The sequence below is a fragment of the Pantherophis guttatus genome, chromosome 4 (assembly GCF_059756535.1).
Source record: "Pantherophis guttatus breed Tessera chromosome 4, ASM5975653v1, whole genome shotgun sequence".
In the NCBI taxonomy this organism is placed as follows: Eukaryota; Metazoa; Chordata; class Lepidosauria; order Squamata; family Colubridae; genus Pantherophis; species Pantherophis guttatus.
The window spans coordinates 85,793,817-85,812,683 of NC_142066.1; the positions used below are offsets into that span (position 1 = coordinate 85,793,817).

The following is an 18,867-nucleotide window of genomic DNA, read 5'->3' on the forward strand; positions in this document are numbered from 1 at the left end:
GATATGAAGGGAACGTTTCATGCAAAGATGGGCATGATAAAGGACCAAAATGGAAGGGACCTAACAGAGGCAGGAGAGATTAAGAAGAGGTGGCAAAATTACACAGAAGAATTATACAAGAATGACCTTAACATCCCTGATAACCACAATGGAGTGGTCACTGACCTCGAGCCAGACATCCTAGAATGTGAAGTCAAATGGGCCTTAGGAAATCTGAGCAACCACAAAGCTAGTGGAGGAGACACTATTCCAGCTGAGCTATTCAAAATCTTAAAAGACCATCGTCTTTTGTAGAAGTGCTACATTCAATTTGCCAGCAAATTTGGAAAACTCAACAGTGGCCACAGGATTGGAAAAAGTCAGTTTATGTTCCAATTCCAAAGAAAGGCAGTGCCAAAGAATGTTCAAACTATCGCACCATTGCACTTATCTCACATGCTAGTAAGGTTATGCTTAAAATTCTACAAGCTAGGCTCCAGCAGTATGTGGATCGAGAACTACCAGAAGTACAGGCAGGATTTCGAAGAGGCAGAGGAACTAGAGATCAAATTGCCAACATACGCTGGATCATGGAGAAAGCTAGGGAGTTCCAGAGCAAATCTAGACAGCATACTAAAAAGCAGCAATATCACCCTGCCAACAAAAGTGTGTATAGTCAAGGCTATGGTTTTCCCAGTTGCAATGTATGGCTGTGAAAGTTGGACCATAAGAAAGGCTGAACACCAAAGAATTGAGGCCTTTGAACTATGGTGCTGGAGAAGACTCCTGCAAGTCCCTTGGACTGCAAGGCGATCAAACTAGTCAGTCCTAGAGGAGATCAACCCCGACTGCTCTTTAGAAGGCCAGATCCTGAAGATGAAACTCAAATACTTTGGCCACCTAATGAGAAGGAAGGACTTACTGGAGAAGAGCCTAATTCTGGAAAAGATTGAGGGCAAAAGAAGAATGGATGACAGAGAACGAGGTGGCTGGATGGAGTCACTGAAACAGTAGGTGTGAGCTTAAATGGACTCTAAAGGATGGTAGAGGACAGGAAAGCCTGAAAGCCTGTCCATCGGGTCTCGATGGTCAGACACGACTTCACAACTAACAACAACAACAAACTTCAGCTGTTGCGCTATTAACCTTCTTACACCTATTACACACCAAGGGGATTTCTATTTGAAAGAATAATATCTTTTTATCTCCAATGGTGGTGGAAAAAGACAACAACTCCCAGTCTGGCATTAAGAGGATTCTTAATGGAGAAAACAGAACATTATCCATTTAAGCTGGAATCACAATATTATTTAAAGCACTAACATTCTATTGCATTTCCTGCAACCTCTTTTTGGGGACTATGAGGTGAACCTCATGAGGCTCACTTTAGAATGAATAAATATTAGTGCTTGCTATTGTTCTTTCAAAATTAAACTACAGAACACCTTGGGGCAAAGATGTAGCTCCTGTCTGCAAATGCTTGAAAACAGTTACCAAATGATCACACCAAAAAACAAAAGTACTTCAAGGAGTTGCAAACACCCCTATATATTCCAAATTTGCAATTGAATCCAAAGTGCTCACAACTCTAATAAACATAGGATTATTAAAATCATATAGGATATCTAAAAATAACTATGTTTCTTTAAATAGTGAAATCCACTATAGATCCCTCTTTGTCAAGTCTAGTTCCCAGAGATGGCATAGTAAGATCCACTTGAGCCCAGTTCTTTATCTGCTTACACCTAACTGACAGAATCTTGCCATACTAAAGCTATAACCTTCTAATAATACATATATTCTGGAAGATTCCAGGATGTAGCTACTTTGAATCTTTTCTTCTACCTACCGTCTAGTTCAGGACTGCATAGTTGTTTATTTGGGGCTCTCCTCTCTGGAAAGTTCAGCCTCCTCCTTGAAAAGCTGCAGAACAATCACTTACATTCCTCTTCCCTTCTTCAGCTGCACATTCCTTCACATCTTTATGACCCAAGATTGGAAATACATGCTAAACAGTAAACTGAATTTGGGATATTTTGGATAATACTTGGTCTTCTATCTAAATGTCTAAATAGTAAATTATGTAACATAATATATGGCAGTTCTTAAACATTTCGTTTGGATTTGCCTACTCTTTATCAAGTATGGGTTGCCTTGCTGGGACTTATAATATCCATTATCAGTAAGCTATATATTGCAACTATATTTTTAAGGAAATGATGATTTAATAGCTGACCAGCTGCTGTAAGGCTGTAAACCAAGATGATGCAATGAGAATGAGTCAGCAGGCTTATCGCTTTAAGAGGCTGTCTATATAAGGGTGGTCATCTGAGGGTGTCTCTCTCTCTCTCCTCATGTTCTATCTCCATTGTAGTTCTCCATGGATTTTCTCTCCATTTATGTTTCCTGTTGTAGTTGAAGATTGATTGATTGCCTGGCTTTGCTTAGCATATATATGTATATATATACAGTGGTGGGATTCTGCCGGTTCTAGGTGGTTCGGCCGAACCGTTTGTTAAATTGCTGGCTCGCCCCGCCCCTTGCCCCACCCCTCCACACCACTATTTATTGCCAATAAATAGTGATGGGTGAGGGGCGGGTGAGCCAACAATTTAACAAATGGTTCAGTGTTTTTTTGTAATTTTATTGGCCCGCGGAGCTTCAGCATAGGCTAATTAGCCCGTTGATTAGATCGGCCTCCTGACTCACAGCTGATTTGCTCAGGGCTCTGCTGCTTGCTTGCTTGCTGGAGCAGATTTTTTTTCCCCTAGCTATGCTGAAAAACGAAACTGAAAGTAAACCAGGCTGTTGGCTTTGCTGGTGCTGCAACGTTGGAAAATTAGGTAGGCAGATTTCTTTTCTTTTTCCTCACCAAAAAAGGTAGGTGCAAACTACCTTTAGTGAAAAGGTAGTTTTCCCTAAAGAGGTAGTTCCTCTTTAGGGAAAAAGAGGAGAGTTCAAGATTTTAAAACACAAAAGAAAAAAAGCTCTATTTAATTAGGGAATTGTAATAATTGAGATACTATTAATTGTATATTGTGTTGAAAGCAGAAATGGTTAAGTTGTGGTTTGGAGGACTATATGGGGGAAATTATTTGGTTTATTATTATTGGTAAATATAATTAATTGATTTGTAAGAAATTGGATTGCATGGAAAAATTGGAATATTCATGTTCATATTGATTAATATACAAAAAAGATAGTTATATAACTGATATAACTTATATAATTGATTTATATTAAAATGTTGAATTTATATTAAACAACTGTAATATTACATAATTAACCAATGTGAGGATGGATATAAAAATAGATGACAATGGGAAGGGGTATAATATAGACTAGAAGGGAAAAATTGAATTTGATTAAGATTAGAGATGTGGATGAAGGGTAATACTGGTCTCTTAAAAAAATAGATAAGGAATAAATATGGCAAAAAGGAAATATAGAAATTGTAAATTTAATTGAAATGACTAAACACTGTTTAAATTTGTGAACCGGCCAAATACTCTGTTCAAAGAAAATAAGTTGTATGTATGTGTGTTTCTAATTACTGCTATTTATTCATATTTGTTCTCTTTTATTCTTTAAAGTTTAACAATTTATTCTTTATCTTAATATTTGTTTGGGGTTGCCTTTCTTCCATTTCATCCTTTTTACTGTTCAGCAATCTTTCTCCTCAAACCTACCACCTCTCTCTTTTCTTTCCTTCTTACTTTCTTCCCCCCCGCTTCTTCTCCTCCCTACTTCCTCTTCCTTTCTCCTTCTCCTCCTCTCTTCCTCCCTCTCTTACCCTCACTCCTACTCTAATTTCCCTTCCCTTCCTTCCTCCCTTCTCTTCCTTCCCTCTCTCTCCTTCTTTCTCCATCTCTCTTCTCCTTCCTTCATCCCTCTCTATTGCTGTATCCTTTTGTGCATATGGATTACTCAGAGGGCTGAAAAAGTTATTTTTGACCGGTCCTCGCACTTTTGACCAATCCTCGAACTTACGACTGTCCTCACATTTTACGTTTTACGCCCTATCTTGTCACTGTGGTGAAGACAAGTAGTGGTGAATGACTGGTACAGTTGTTAAGAATGCCGCAACGGGCATAAATGTGAGGAAGGTCATAAGTGCGACGACCGGTCAAAATGTGAGGACCAGTCAGAAATGATTTTTTTCAGCCCTCTGAATAGTCCCTATGTGCATATGGACTAGTCAGAAGGCTGAAAAAGTTATTTTTGACCTGTCTTCCCACTTTTGACTGGTCCTCGCACTTACAACTGTCCTCACATTTTACATTTTGCGCCCTATCTTGTCATCGTGGTGAAGAAAAGTAGTGGTAAAATGACTGACACGGTTGTTAAGAATGCTGCAATGGGCATAATGTGAGGATGGTCATAAGTGCGAGGACCAGTCAGAAATGACTTTTTTCAGCCCTCTGAGTAGTCCCTATGCACATAGCCATGCCCACTCAGTCACATGACCAGCTAGCCACACCTACCCAGTCACATGACCACCAAGCCACACCCCCAACTAAGCCACGCCCACAGAACCGGTTGTTAAAAAAATTGAATCCCACCACTGTATATGTGTGTGTGTGTATACTGTGTTACACACAACACAGACAAAGTTTTGGCTGATGAGGACTAATAAGGCATGGGGAAAAGAAAGAAGCGCCATGGCAGCAGCCCGGGAGCCCTCCCACAAATGAAGAATGCAAAACAACCAAAAATTGATGAGCACTTTGCTGACAAGAGATTTGTAAGTAAAAATATCCCCCCCTCTATTTCCAACAATCTGGAGAGATTAGAAGGGAACTGGCAAAGAGATTTGACAAAACAGCAGATACTAGACTTTCCTGATCTGGGGGGAGGGGACAGCCAGCTGTTTTTACAAATAACGAGTACAGCTACAGCTATATGGAGACTTAGATAAAGTCTAAAAAGTTTAACAACAAACTAATCGAGAGTGTGGAGAGTTTACCGTGGGAGAATACAACAGTTTATGGCAAAGCAATGCCTTCTTATAGCACAAACGGTGGTTTCAATATTTGAGCAACTAATAACCATCCAACATGATGTAGAGACACTGAAAAAAGATATAGCTGTTTTTCTGCAAGTACAACATCAGGCTACAGGCACCCCCACTAAAGTCCGTACAGCAGACTTGGGTAAATCCCAAACTCAGGATAAAGAAGAGAAAAAAGAGCAAAGACCCAGGGAAACAGTTAAAGAGCCTGCCAAAAAGTGGCAGCCCACTCGGAAAAACAGTTCCTCTCCAGACAAGGCATCAAGAGGAGGAGGTATTAATAGAGAAGTTTCATTGGAAGACAGTAAAGCATCTCCCCTACAGTTACAGCAATCACATCGCTCACTACAAACACATCAGGTTGCTCTTAGAATCCATATGAACAGAATTAATCATAGATGCTGGATTATCAAAAGTGCTATACTAAATTCCCTAAGCCAGCTTCTTCACTGTCACTGGGGACAGATTGATCTCCGTGTTGTGGAGTGGCTTCCTGAGCCCCGAAATTGGAAGTGAATTCTTCTGTCTTTCAAACAGCCGACCATACCACTGATGCTATTCAAGATGAAGACACATCTAGCCTCCTTTCAAATCTTTCCCGTCAGAGTTTTCTGTGAGGAAATGTTAATTTGTTAACATGCAAGCTCCCAAAGTTGCTGTCTCTTCCACATTCTCAACCTTGGAAAAGAGAGAGGAAGAAAGTGGGAGTAAGCCAGCCTTGTCCAGCGAAGATGTACATAACAGCACAGAAACCAGTCTCATTAATGCTTTTGGCGCTCTCCCAAAGAAAGAACAAGATAACATACTACTCAAGTTAGAAAATTTAAAGAAATCCTTATTGGACATAATCGACACAGCTGAACTGCTTATTGATCTGCTTTCGCCTATAATTGAGCCTCTTACTTCTCCCCCAGGGGGCAAGGATTTGCATGAAAATGAGATCATAGAAAACAGAAGCCAAGACACACAGGGGCCATTAGAGGCCCCAGTAAAGAAGGAGATGTTAGCATCCTTATGTGATGATCCTATGATACCTTTCGCACCACATCAAGAAATTGAGAGAGGACCCACGTCAGTTTCATTAGCTCAAAGCCAAATGAAGCACGACCGAATAACCCCCTGCTCTACACCTAGAGAAGAGACATTGGAATGGCAAGCCTTGTTAGCTGGTGCTAAATCCTCTTACCCTGAACAATTTTACCAGGAGTCGACACAGAATTTAGATGGGGCACCCCTCCTTTTAGAGAAGGCCAATTTCATACGTGATGACACCTCAAGTCATTGCAACAACCATACAACTTCCCTTTGTATAAATCAAATTTCCTGATGAGCTGCAAAAGAGGATCCCCTCTCCATCATAACCTGGAATATAGTGGGTTCCATCAAAAGACCAACATTTTTTTGACTATATATCACAATTTGACATTCTCTTCTTACAGGAAACCTGGGCTTACGGAGAGATACAGTTAGATGGTTATTGGGTTAACTCTATCCCAGCTGTCCCAAGTAAGGTGGGGGAAAGAGCTAAAGGGGGTATTGTGACATTAGTGAATACATCCTTGCAATTTAAATGTGTATCACTGCCACCTTTGCAGCCATGGGTTGTGACTACCTTACTCTTACTTAAACAGGTGGAGATTTTGCTTTTCAATATCAAATTATCCCAGCTGTCTCAATGGGACAGCTGGGATAATTTGATCAACAAGATTTGAGACGACATAGAAGATTTTATCCTGGGCTGCTTAGATAAATACCCTACAGCAGCAATAATTATTGGGAGGGGACTTAAATGCTAGGATGGGCCCAAACGATCAAGCATTATTTAATCAATTTAAGATCCATTATGATGAGAATGTACCAGGAGAACCGCTGCATCCCAGACAATTTAAAGACACTAAGGCAAATCGGGCAGGACTGTGTGTAAGACAGATGACTGTACGCTTGGACCTTTGTATCCTGAACGGTTCCACTTGGGGTGACTACCCAGCAGACTATACTTATCGAGGAGCAGGAAGAAAATCCACAATTGATTATTGGATAATATCATACAACCTCTTGAAGTTCTTGCAGAAGATGGAGGTAGACTCATGTCTAGAAAGCGATCACAATTCACTTATCCTTACTCTTACATTACACCAGAAATTACTAAGGGTTGGCTCAAACTACCTACCCAGAGCCAGAATACCCAGGTAAAAATTAAATGGACCGAGAAAAATGCAAAGGAAGTTACTAAATGGATGTTAGTTCCAGAAACCATAGAATTACATACATATCTGCTAAGAAATAAGTTTGAAGGACCATACTTAGATGGGTTTGAAACTTTAATACTAGCTCACTCCAAAAAGCCAGTTTTAAAGTGAAAAAATGGTTTGATAGAGATTGCGTGCAAATAAAAAGGATATATAATAAGGAGTACAGAAGAAGTAAAAATGACCCTTCTGAGGATCACACTCACTTCTTAAAACAGTTTAAAACACAATATAAGACCCTCCTAAAAGAAAATAAAAGTGCAGCTTTGAAGAAGTCTTGGCAGAGATTAATTATATCAGTCAGGACAAAAAATACATCCCTTTTTTGGTACATCATCAGAGGATTGAGGAAATCACCCCTACCCCCAACTAATCAGGTACCGATTCAGGCCTGGGAAGAATATTTTAGAAAGTTATATACAGACCTTGACTATGTAACTAAGAAGAGCCAAATAAATTTGGACCAAACTGCTTACTGACCCCCTGTCACACCAGAAGAGGTATCCCGGCTGATCGAATCCCTTAAGGCTAATAAGGCACCTGGTGCTGATAATATCCTCCCAGAAATAATCAAAAAGAGTACCAGTTGTTGGGCCCCACTTTTAGCATCGCTGTTTACATTTATAGATAAAACGGGCCATAAACCAAGAGATTGGGGATTAGCAATTATTATACCAATCTATAAAAAGGGTAATAGAAATGATCCAGGAAATTATAGACCCATTAGTCTTTTTAGTGTTATTAGTAAATTGCATGCTAAACACCTAAACTATAAACTCCAGGATTGGCTAATTTCAGGGGGGATAATCAAGGATGAACAAGCCAGTTTTACAGAAGGAAGATCTACGGTGGATCATATCCTGATACTTCACCATCTGGTGCAAAAATATACGTACAAAAAAAAAAATCCTCTCTCTACATGGCCTTCCTTGATTTTAAGCAGGCCTTTGATTCAATATCCAGGAACACCCTATGGGAGAATTTAAAATGCACTACAACCGATAAACGCCTCCTTTTCCTCATACAAAAATTGTATGCCAATTCCACCTTGAAAGTGAGGTGTAATCCTCAAGGGACTTTAACTGGCCCAGTAAGGGTTCAAAAAGGGGTACAGCAGGGCTGCATCCTGTTCCCCTCCCTTTTAAACTTCTATATTAACTCCCTGATTGATCTCTTACAGAACCCTGATCTACATCCTCCTAACATAACTTGCTGCTATTATTTCACAAATGCCCATAGGACTGAAGAGAGCAACTAGGGCAACACTTGGCTTCTGTAGACAGAACAAGTTGGTCCTTAACTTTAATAAATCAAAAATTTTAGTTTTTGCCAAAAGACCCAGACAATATTCCTGGAAAACAGATTGGAACAGGTTAGGACATTTAGATACTTTGGGGTGGTCTTCCACTCGCAAGAGACAGGGAAGGCACACCTGGAGCAGACACTGCAAGCAGCCAATAGGTCCTCAAATGCAATTAAACACTTCTTTTATACAGGCGGAGGTCAATTAGTACTTGCTACCTTAAAACCTTTTGAGGCCAAAACATTGGCGCAAATTCTTTATGGGGCACAAACAGGAATCTTTGCAAAGAAAAATTTGCTAGAAACTATACAAACCAAATTCCTGGAAGCCATCTTAGCTGCACCCAAAGGAACTCCAAATGCCCAGTTAAGAATTGAGACAGATATGCCTCAAATTCAGGTAAGAGCCTGGAAGATGATGATCATTTATTGGCTAAAAATTCATTACTTTCCAGAGGGACTGTGTAATGTATTGAGCCTGCTCCATGGGGAGGCCTCCTGTTGGAATACTAAGTAACATTCCGTTCGATGATTGGTTCGCCGTCTGACAGCCGGTATATAAGGGCTGTCAGGCAGAGTTCGTGCGCTCTGTTTTTCTTAGACAGCTCCACAATGTCAGCTGTCAATTGTTATCATTAAAGTGTTACCTCAGACTGCAAAGCGCTTCAGTCTGTCATTCCAATTAGCCAGTATCTACCACTAGCGACGAAGATGGGATTTCCCATCAGACCTGTTAAATGAAAGACACAGAAGGTGAAGATTGTGTAAAACGCCGACTAAATAGAAGTAAGTCTGTGATGATAGTGCAGTGGTGAGTGAAAATCTAGCTGCAGTAATGGCGTCTGCATAGAATTTTCCCCCTTTTAATCCAAGCCCTGAAACGTGGGATGCCTATGTGGCCCATTTTGAATGTTTTTTGATTGCTAACGACTACACTAATTTGACAGCTGAGCGCAAACATACATATTTCCTGAGCTTCTGTGGGACAGAAATGTTCAACACTGCAATGACTTTAATGGCCCCGCAATCTATACATGCAGGGACATGGGAGGACTTTATGAAAAAACTTAAAAGACATTACGCGCCAGCTCCTTCCCGAATAGCCCACCATTAGCATTTTTACCACCAGGATCATGCCCCAGGGGAGTCTATTAATCAGTATGTTGTGGCTCTGAGGAGAGCAGTGCGTCGTTGCAAATTCATGAATTTAGAGGACTATCTCCTTGACAGACTCGTGAGTGGGGTGCGGGACCAGAGCCTCAAGCGGCGATTGATTGCAAACCACAAATTAACATTTCAAATGGCATTGGATGAGGCGTGCACTGCAGAATTGGCTGCATTGTCGTTAGCCTAGGTGCCCCGGGGACAGAGCCCGCCGAAATCGGGTAGAGAAGCAACAATTGTGAACGAAATAGCTGACGGGGACCTGTCTGACTCTGATGGAGAAATGAATGTCTACCGCCTCCAGGAGTCGAGGAATAAGGGTGCCGGCCCAGGAAATGTGAGGAGTGGGGCCACAGACTGTCTTAGCTGTGGGGGGGAAACATCCGCAAGCCAGCTGTAAATTCAAGGACGTGGATTGCCGCCGTTGCGGCCGCTGGGGCCACATCGCTAGAGTATGCCGGTTGGCGCAGCCACAGTTTGAAGTGCATTTTCCTCAGGATGTGGGGAGGCAGCAGCGCTCCCGGTCGCCTAATGAGCGATGCCGATATCAGCGGGGGTCTCGGTAGTAAATTTGGTAGTTCCGCCAAGCACCTTAAGCCATCACAAGATTCGCCTCACTGTCCTTATCGAAGGAAAACCATGCCTCATGGAGGTTGATACTGACTCCGCCACCTCTATCGTGTCCTGGAGCACAATTAAACGGCTGGTCCCAAAGTTGGCCAAACAACAACTAGACCCTTGCTCTCTCCTTTTGAGGGACTACCAGGGCACCCAAATTCCTATTGTTGGAAGTGGGACCTTCCGAGTAAAATTTAAACATTTTTCCGACCGTTTGTCCCTCGTAATTGTTGACGGTCCTCTTCCATGCCTTTTGGGCCTTAATTGGTTCGATGCCCTGGGTCTTACTATCCAAGGTGTTCGATGCTATTAGGTCATCGGAACTTGAAACTCTGTGTAAGGAATTCCCCTCGGTTTTCGATGACAAACTGGGCAGATACACCGGAAAACCAGTTTCTTTTAATCAAGTTCAGCTGTGACGGCTTAAGCCGCGCTGGGTACCTTTTGCACTACGGCCGAAAGTGGATGCTGAACTTGACAAGCTCATTGTGCAAGACATACTGGAACCTATCGATCACACGCTTTGGAAACCCTGACCGTTATTGCTATGAAGGCGGATGGCTCGATCCACATTTGCGCGACTATAGGGTGACAATTAATCAGGCATTGCAGTCCCATGTATACCCCATCCCTGTGGTTCATCACCTTTTACATTCACTAGGAAACGGGTCAATATTTGCTAAACTTGACTTGGCACAGGCTTACCAACAGTTGCCTATGGATGACCTGACAGCTACCGCGCAGACAATAGTTACCCACCAGGGAGCTTTCTGATGCCGATGCCTCCAATTCAGTGTCAGCGTCACCCCAGGGATATTCCAGAGCATGATGGAGAAGTTGCTTCATGGAATCCCCAGGGTTGTTCTGTATTTTGATGATGTGCTGGTTTCAACTACCAACACCACCAAACTTTGGACAGACTCTGCTTGGTTCTTTCAAAATTTAGCCAGGTTGGTCTTAAAGTAAAGAAAATGAAATGCCTTGTCGTTGTGCCCCAAGTGGAGTTCTTAGGATTTCTGATTGACGGGAAGGACAGCAGCAAAAACTAAAGCCATCCTCGACGCTCCCCATCCTGGAAATAAAGCCGAACTCCAAGCCTTTTTGGGCCTCTTGAACTTTTATGTCATTTTTCTACCGCACAAGGCGTCAGTTGCAGAGCCGCTCCATCGATTATTGGATCATGGGGCGCGTTGGACATGGTACACCAAAGCTGCCACCGTGTTCGCAGCTGTCAAGCGGTTGCTCGTATCCAATTCTGTCCTCATGCAATACTGCGAAAACCTTCCCCTAGTTCTGGCATGCAATGCGTCCCCGTATGGAGTTGGCGCTGTTTTGAATCACCAGTTCCTGAATGGCCACAAAGCCCCCATGGCGTTTTTCTCTTGAACCTTGGCTCCCGCCAAGTGGAATTATGCGCAATTAGATAAGGAGGCCTTGGCTTTGGTAGCGGGGGTGAAACGCTTTCATGATTATATTTATGGTCGTCCGTTCTATCTGGTAACTGACCATAAGCCATTGCTCAGGCTACTGGCCGGGGACAGGCAAGCCCCTGTCTCCCCTAGGTTTACAAAGTGGTCAATTTTTCTGTCTGCGTACAACTACACATTGACCTACATTCCAGGAAAGAATCTGGCTCATGCTGACGCCCTCAGCCGTTGCCCGGTTCCCACGTTCCACTGCGACCCGGCGCCAGCTTCGGCCGTCCTGTTGATTGACAGCTCTCCATTTGCCTTGACCGCCTCTGACATCACTCAGCCTCGGTTAGGGACCCGGAGATATCCAGGGTCCTGGACTGGGTACTGAGGGGGTGGCCCATTGGTTCCCTGGGCCCAGAGTGGCAACCGTACATTGTACGAAAAACAGAATTATCGGCCCAAGAGGGATGTTTATTGTGGGGTCACTGGGTGGTGGTACCTAACCATTACGTTCTTCCATTCTGACATCGTTACACTCAGGGCACCCTGGTATAGTTCGCATGAAGGCCCTGGATCGGGCCTATCTATGGTGGCCGAACCTCGACCAATGTATTACTGAATGGGTGGCAACTTCCCATCGATGCCAGGAATCACGGCCTATGCCTCCTAGGGAATGGGAGGACCCCAGTGGGCCATGGTCCCGCATTCACATTGATTTCACCGGACCATTCCATGGGCAAATGTTCTTTGTGGTAGCTGATGCCTACTCTAAGTGGGTTGAACTTGTTCTGATGCACTCTACCTCCTCTGAAGCCATCATCAGAGCCCTTCGTTCCATGTTTGCCACTCACGGGTTGCCCGACCTATTGGTGTCGGACAATGGGCCCCAATTAACTGACTCTGTTTTTGAGCTGTTCCTTGCCAAGTTAGGGATCCGCCTTTGTCTAATATCTCCTTACCACCCGGCCAGTAATGGCTGTGCAGAAAGGGCCATCCGGTCTGCAAAGGAGGTGCTGGGAAAGATGGGCCCAGGAGGGTGGCAAGAGAGGGTGGCGGAGTATGTGTTAGTTCAACACTCCACCCCATGTCAGGTCACCAATCGTAGTCCAGCTGAGTTATTAATGGGCTGCCGGCTACGTACCACATTGGACAGGTTGCACCTCCGTTATGCCCCAAGCAAGCCGCTAGACTCTTCAAACACCCCCAGGGAATTCTTAGTAGGGAATTATGTATATGCCCGGAACTATGGGGGACAGCCGCTGTCGTTCCATCGCTGTGGAAAGGTAGTGGATGTCACAGGGCCTTGCTCTTATAAGGTGGATCTCGGCCAGGGCTGGTTCTGGCGACGACACCACGACCAATTAAGAGTCAGATGGACTCCTCAAGGGCAGCAAGGGGAGGAAGACCCACTAGGGGAAACAGGGACGCCCGACCAGAGGAGGTCACCAGACACAGACCAAGAAGTTCCACCACAACATAAGCTGCAGAACACGTCGACAGCCGATCGAGAGACCACGCCAAAGAGTGGAAAGATAGACTTACTTGTAGCTGTTGAGGGAAGTCCTGGTCAAGCAGGGAATCGGGAAGCAGCCAATGAGGCTGAGGCAGCCCTGGAACTGCAGGAGATCAGGCTCCACTGGAACAGTTAGTTAAGGTGAGTCCTCGACGATCTGGACGAATCCGGTGCCGACCTGCATATCTCCGGGACTACGCATGTGCGGTCCAGGTGGAAAGGGGTGTAATGTATTGAGCCTGCTCCGTGGGGAGGCCCCCTGTTGGAATACTAAGTAATGTTCCATTCGATGATTGGTTCGCAGTCTGACAGCTGGTATATAAGGGCTGTCAGGCAGAGTTTGCACGCTCTGTTTTTCTTAGACAGCTCTGCAATGTCAGCTGTCAATTGTTATCATGAAAGTGTTACCTCAGACTGTAAAACGCTTCAGTCCGTCATTCCAATTAGCCGGTATTTACCAGACTGTCCCCGCTAGGGCTGACTGACAACTTTCCCTCCCCCTGGAAACAGGTGATAGATCACAAGCTGGGCTCTTATGGGCTCTCATCAGTATTCTTAATGTCCCTTGGCTTTGACAAAGAAAAGCAAGTAGTAATTGATAGAATGAAGGACATGGAGTTCCAAGAAGAACTAAATAGGTTGTCTCTCCACAGTAGGGACAGAATCAAGCAGGGTGTGTGGGAATCAGCAGGATATCTAAATGATCTGATCTTCCCAAAACAAAGAATAGCTTTCTTCAGAGCCAGATTTAATATTCTCCCCTCAGCACTTCTCCAGGGTAGGTACAAGAGAACACCAATAGCAGAACGGGTATGCATATCTGGAAAGGGAGAAGTTGAAGATACCTCACATGTTTTATTGTACTGTGAGTTATACAGAGTACGTAAGTCAATATACATTCTCCCCTTATTAGAGAGATTGCCAGGGAGGACAGACAACTTTTATGTAGGCTTTCTCCTCCAAGACTTAAATCCAGCTACCATGCATGCAGTGGCAAAATTCTGTGTTGCTGCAATGTCCAAAAGAAAAAAAATAGTTACCAAATTATAATGTCAAATGGTGCCAATTTTTTTGAGATATCTATAACAATACATTTACTCACATACTTATCACATACTTATCGGCTCTACACGCATGTAAATTAGGATTGAGATCATGTATTTTCATAACAGAGATGTTATTATTCATGATTAATGTCAGTATTATTTTTAATTTATTGTATGTCTATTGCTGGTCAATGACCCTAATAAAGTTTTATTCTTATTCTTATTCTTCCTAATTAAATTTAAAAATGTTCTAGTTGTTATCCAAGCTACAACTTAATCCTTTTTACTTTCACCACCATATACCATTAAAGGTATTTCAATTGTTACAGTTTATACTTATTCATATTTCTAAAAAAAATAAAAAAATAAAAACTTATCATTGTCTAGATTTCAAAAATACAGAGACAAATATTCCAATTATTATTCATTTCATTTTTACAATCATGATTTCCCATTTATTTCTTACTACTATTCATATTTCAATTCTAAATATGTATAACATCTTTCTCTTGCATTTCTTTTTCTCCCTTCCCATTTTTATTTTTGCTTTTTTCTTTCACCTTTTTTTCTTTTGTGTTTTAAAATCTTGAACTCTCCTCTTTTGCCCTAAATTTCCCATTGTTTGCACCTACCTTTTTTGGTGAGGAAAAGAAGAAAAAGAAATCTCCCCCTGCCTCTGCCTCTGCCTCTGCCTAATTTTGCGACGTTGCAGCAAACAGCAAACAGCCTGCTTTACTTTCATTTTTGTTTTCAGCATAGCTTGATTAGCACAAGGAAAAGAAAAATCTGCTCCAGCAATTTACCTCTTTGCAACAAGCAGCAGAGCCCTGCGCAAAACAGCTGAGAGCAAATCAGCTGAGAGTTGGGAGGCCGATCCAATCAACCTATGCTAATTAGGCTGTGCTGAAGCTGAAAGGAGCTGTTTTTTCTTGCTGTTTGCTTGCAAGGAGGTAATTGCTGCGAGGCACAGGTCAAAGGGTGGGGGCAAGTGGATGGGTGGGGCTACATTCGGTGTATAAGACACACCTAAATTTTCACTCCCTTTTACGGGGAAAAAGGTACGATTTATACTCCGAAAATACAATAATTGTTTTTATTTAATTTTGATTCACTGACTTATACATCTTACAGAAGAAAGCACAAAACCAGAAAAAAGCAAAGATACTTTCACAATAAGGCAAAACCCGTTCAAAAAGAAAGCAAATCCCAGTACCTGTACACTTACTGACTGTAACCACCACTTAATGTAATCAAAGCTGGGGATACAGCCCAACACAATCAGAGAGCATCAAGTTATAAGAAGTTATGGCAATAACCATGAGGAATGTTATCCTGTTTTGTACAACTTTGTATCTGATGCAGCTTCCAAGGTCAATCCTTTTGTTACAAAAAGATACAGCATTTGTTCCTCAAGGGAATACCTGAAATTTCTCAGCTTCCTTGTCTAATATTTAAGGAAGCATTGTGCCTCAATCATATACCATCTTTGCTGAAGGAAGTTCTAGATTCAGAGAATAGGAATAGAAAAGCTTCTTTTTCAAATCCAGGCGATAACATTGGGCAAGATAAAGATAGTCTAATATGGTCTAAGTCAGCTTTTTATATACCTATGTAAGTTAATTTCACTTTGAACTATTAGGGGCATAATGAAAAAAACAAGCATGGCAACCTTAACAATCATTTAGATTATTGTTTTTATTTTAATAGCAGGAACAAAGTGCTAAATATAACATATTCCAAAAGACAAAAGAGCAACAAGAAGTGGCAACACATTTTAAAATTAGGGTTCCCTGACAGCTATTAGTTATTGTATCATCTAGACTACTCAGTCCCCTTCCTCCTGATTCTGCCCTACATACAGAAACTGTTAGTATTCTGTAAGTATGCTCAATCTTAACTTTCATGTTGGGAAAACTCTTTTCCAAAGTTTTGTAAGTATTTCTGGAAACCATGCTTATTGACAGAATTGAGCACTCTGGAAGGAATTTGCTTTAAGCAGTAGCACATTATGATATTTAAAGATAATATTATTTGTTTTTCTTTTTCTTTTTTACATTTATTGGATAGTAGGGAGGAACATTGACAATTTTCTTTCTCTCTTTCTCTCTCTCTTTTTTTCCAGATACAGAAGAGTAAAAAACAAAACAAAACACATATGTAATAAAAAAGGGACTGCACGTTTCTTTCATCATTTTAATTCATCTTCACTCTCCTACTCCCTCCACAATGGCAAATTTCTGAAGGGCCTTATGCAGCTTTCCAAGCCTCAGCTTCTGTCCACCTCCCACTAGCAACTCCCACTTTGCCATTAATGATTGGGAGGTGGGCATATCCTACAAGATTTTTTTCCACTTAAGGTTTTCATTTATTCGAGTCTTTAAAAATAAACGAATTCCCTCTAGCAAAATAACTACTCTTTTGGGACTTGCAGAACAAGCAGATGTGATGGTCACATGCCAGCTTGCAACAATATTTTGATGTGATGAAACAGAGAACTGACACATTCATGGAAAAAAGCCTTGAAAACCATTGTTATTTTAATGACCAAAGAAAGGAGAAAAAAAAGAAGAGGCACTGTTGATCATTATGAGCAATGGGTTTTGTTTTGTTTTTTTACAAAAATCTGGCTATTTTATCAATAAGTGAATTATTGAATTCCTATACAACTTTATAGTATTTTTAAAAAGCCTGTAGATTTCATTTGCTTGATATTTGGTTTCTACTTTGAATGCCATTCATTTGGTTCATCATTTTGTTTTTTGGCATTTATTGATGAAAGAATGTTTCTGAAACCAGTAGTGAATGTACTGTCTGCTTGTCTTCTAAACAACTCATTCTTTTTTTTTTCTTTTTAAATGTTATATCTGGCCTTTTAATTGATTTGAATAACACTAAAAATGGTAATGTATCCTTCAAATTGAGTTTAATTCCTAAATCTAGGGTATCCTCAGGGAACTGTCAACAAAGAAAAAATGGCAGATTAAATCTTGAAACTGAAACCCTGCCTTTCTTTACAGGTGGCACATGTGTGTAGGGTTGCCAGGTGTCCACTATTTGAGCGGACAGTCCATTTTTTTCACATTATGTTCACTATTTTTTTTCACAAAATAGTGGACATTTTTTTTATTCAAAAGCTTTATGATGAAATGGTACGTAATCTAAAGCTGTACAGTCTAAGAGAATAAGGATAAGAGAATTGTGTTTTGTCTTTTTTTTTCATAAGTTAGAATGAGACAAAGATCGAATGCTCATTGCAATAATCACATTTTACACAACAGCGCAAAAAATGCATTAAAGCAGTTATCTTTTGATATTGAAAATGTAGTGCTGAAGGTTTTTGCCGAATTTTCGAATTCTGCAAAGAAACGAGAAGAGTTGAAATCATTTTTTGAGTTTTGCGAGTCAGAATTCCATGAAGTTTTGCGCCATGTTCCAACACGTTGGTTAAGTTTGTTTAAAATCGTTTACCTCTAAAATCGTATTTTATTTCTCTTGGATCTGATGAGTGCCATAAGGTTATCTGGAACCTTATTTCGGATCAGGAAAATGAACTCGCAAAGGACGATGAACCAACAATTTCAGAATTGTATTTATATTTCACACACTTCTTCATGTCAATAATGCAAGACACCCTACTGAAGCTGGAAAGCAAGAAAATTCTTGCATGTGATCTTCACATTATCATGTGTAAGCTGCATGATTCTTTGCAAAAAAAAATACAATGAGCAGTTTTTTGGAATGAAAGTTTTATTTGCCTTACGTAAAAAACATTTGCCTGAGAATGCCGTGCAAAAGTTCAAGAAAGAAGCCATTAACATGTATCAAAGAGCCATTGAGTACTTAGAAAAGTGGTATAATTTCACCAATTCAGTATATGAGACGCTAAGTGTTTCAATCTAATTGATCGCAATAATCCTCCAACTTTAGAAGAAATGACGAACATCTGGTTATTATCACCATGGCGAGAAGAACTTCCACCCAACACTCTCTTCGATGAAATTTCTGCCTTAGAAGAAGTTTATGTTCATCTGCAGGGCGATTCATCCCTTGATAAGTAGACGTACTTTTTCAAGAAAGAGCCAGCTCCGAGTTTACTGAAATTGTTCCAGTATTGTGCATCAATTCCGGTATCAAATGCAAACATTGAACGAATTTTCAGTGTCATGGGAAATTTGTGGACTGACGAACGTAACCGACTGCTTGTATCAGTTTGAAGTGAACTTTGTATATTTTTTAATATTTCTCAACATTGTACTGAAATTAAAGAATTATTCCTTAAACACAAAGAATTGATCAAAGCTGCGCAGTCAAATAAAAAATACACACGACAGCAAAGTAAAATGTAATTTAATATTTTACATATTATTATAATATATTTGATGTTTTGAATTTTAAGTAAAGTTTTGAAGTGATTATTTTAATACGAGTTAAAATGTTTGTAAGAAAATATATAATTTAATTGTAATTTTTTTTTTACTACTTACCCCCCCCCCCTCGCTTGTTCGCTATTTTTAGGAAGCAGACCTGGCAACCCTACATGTGTGATGCACGTAAAAAAGGAGCAGAGTTT

The 18,867-nt window shown here is 41.1% G+C and overlaps 1 protein-coding gene across 5 annotated transcripts in view; it reads left to right on the top strand.

Annotated features, from left to right (window-relative positions):
• Positions 1-18,867, top strand: part of PDE1C (phosphodiesterase 1C) — a 1,150,117-nt gene that overhangs the window by 999,666 nt on the left and 131,584 nt on the right. Inside the window, exon 18 of one of the 5 annotated variants that reach the window (XM_087894093.1) lies at positions 16,420-18,280. The exons of the other annotated variants lie outside the window; for them this stretch is intronic. Within the exon in view, the coding sequence (XP_087750219.1) occupies positions 16,420-16,433 (14 nt within the window). The 3' untranslated portion in view covers positions 16,434-18,280. Of the gene's footprint in view, positions 1-16,419; positions 18,281-18,867 lie in introns of those variants that run through there. 5 annotated transcript variants of the gene reach the window in all.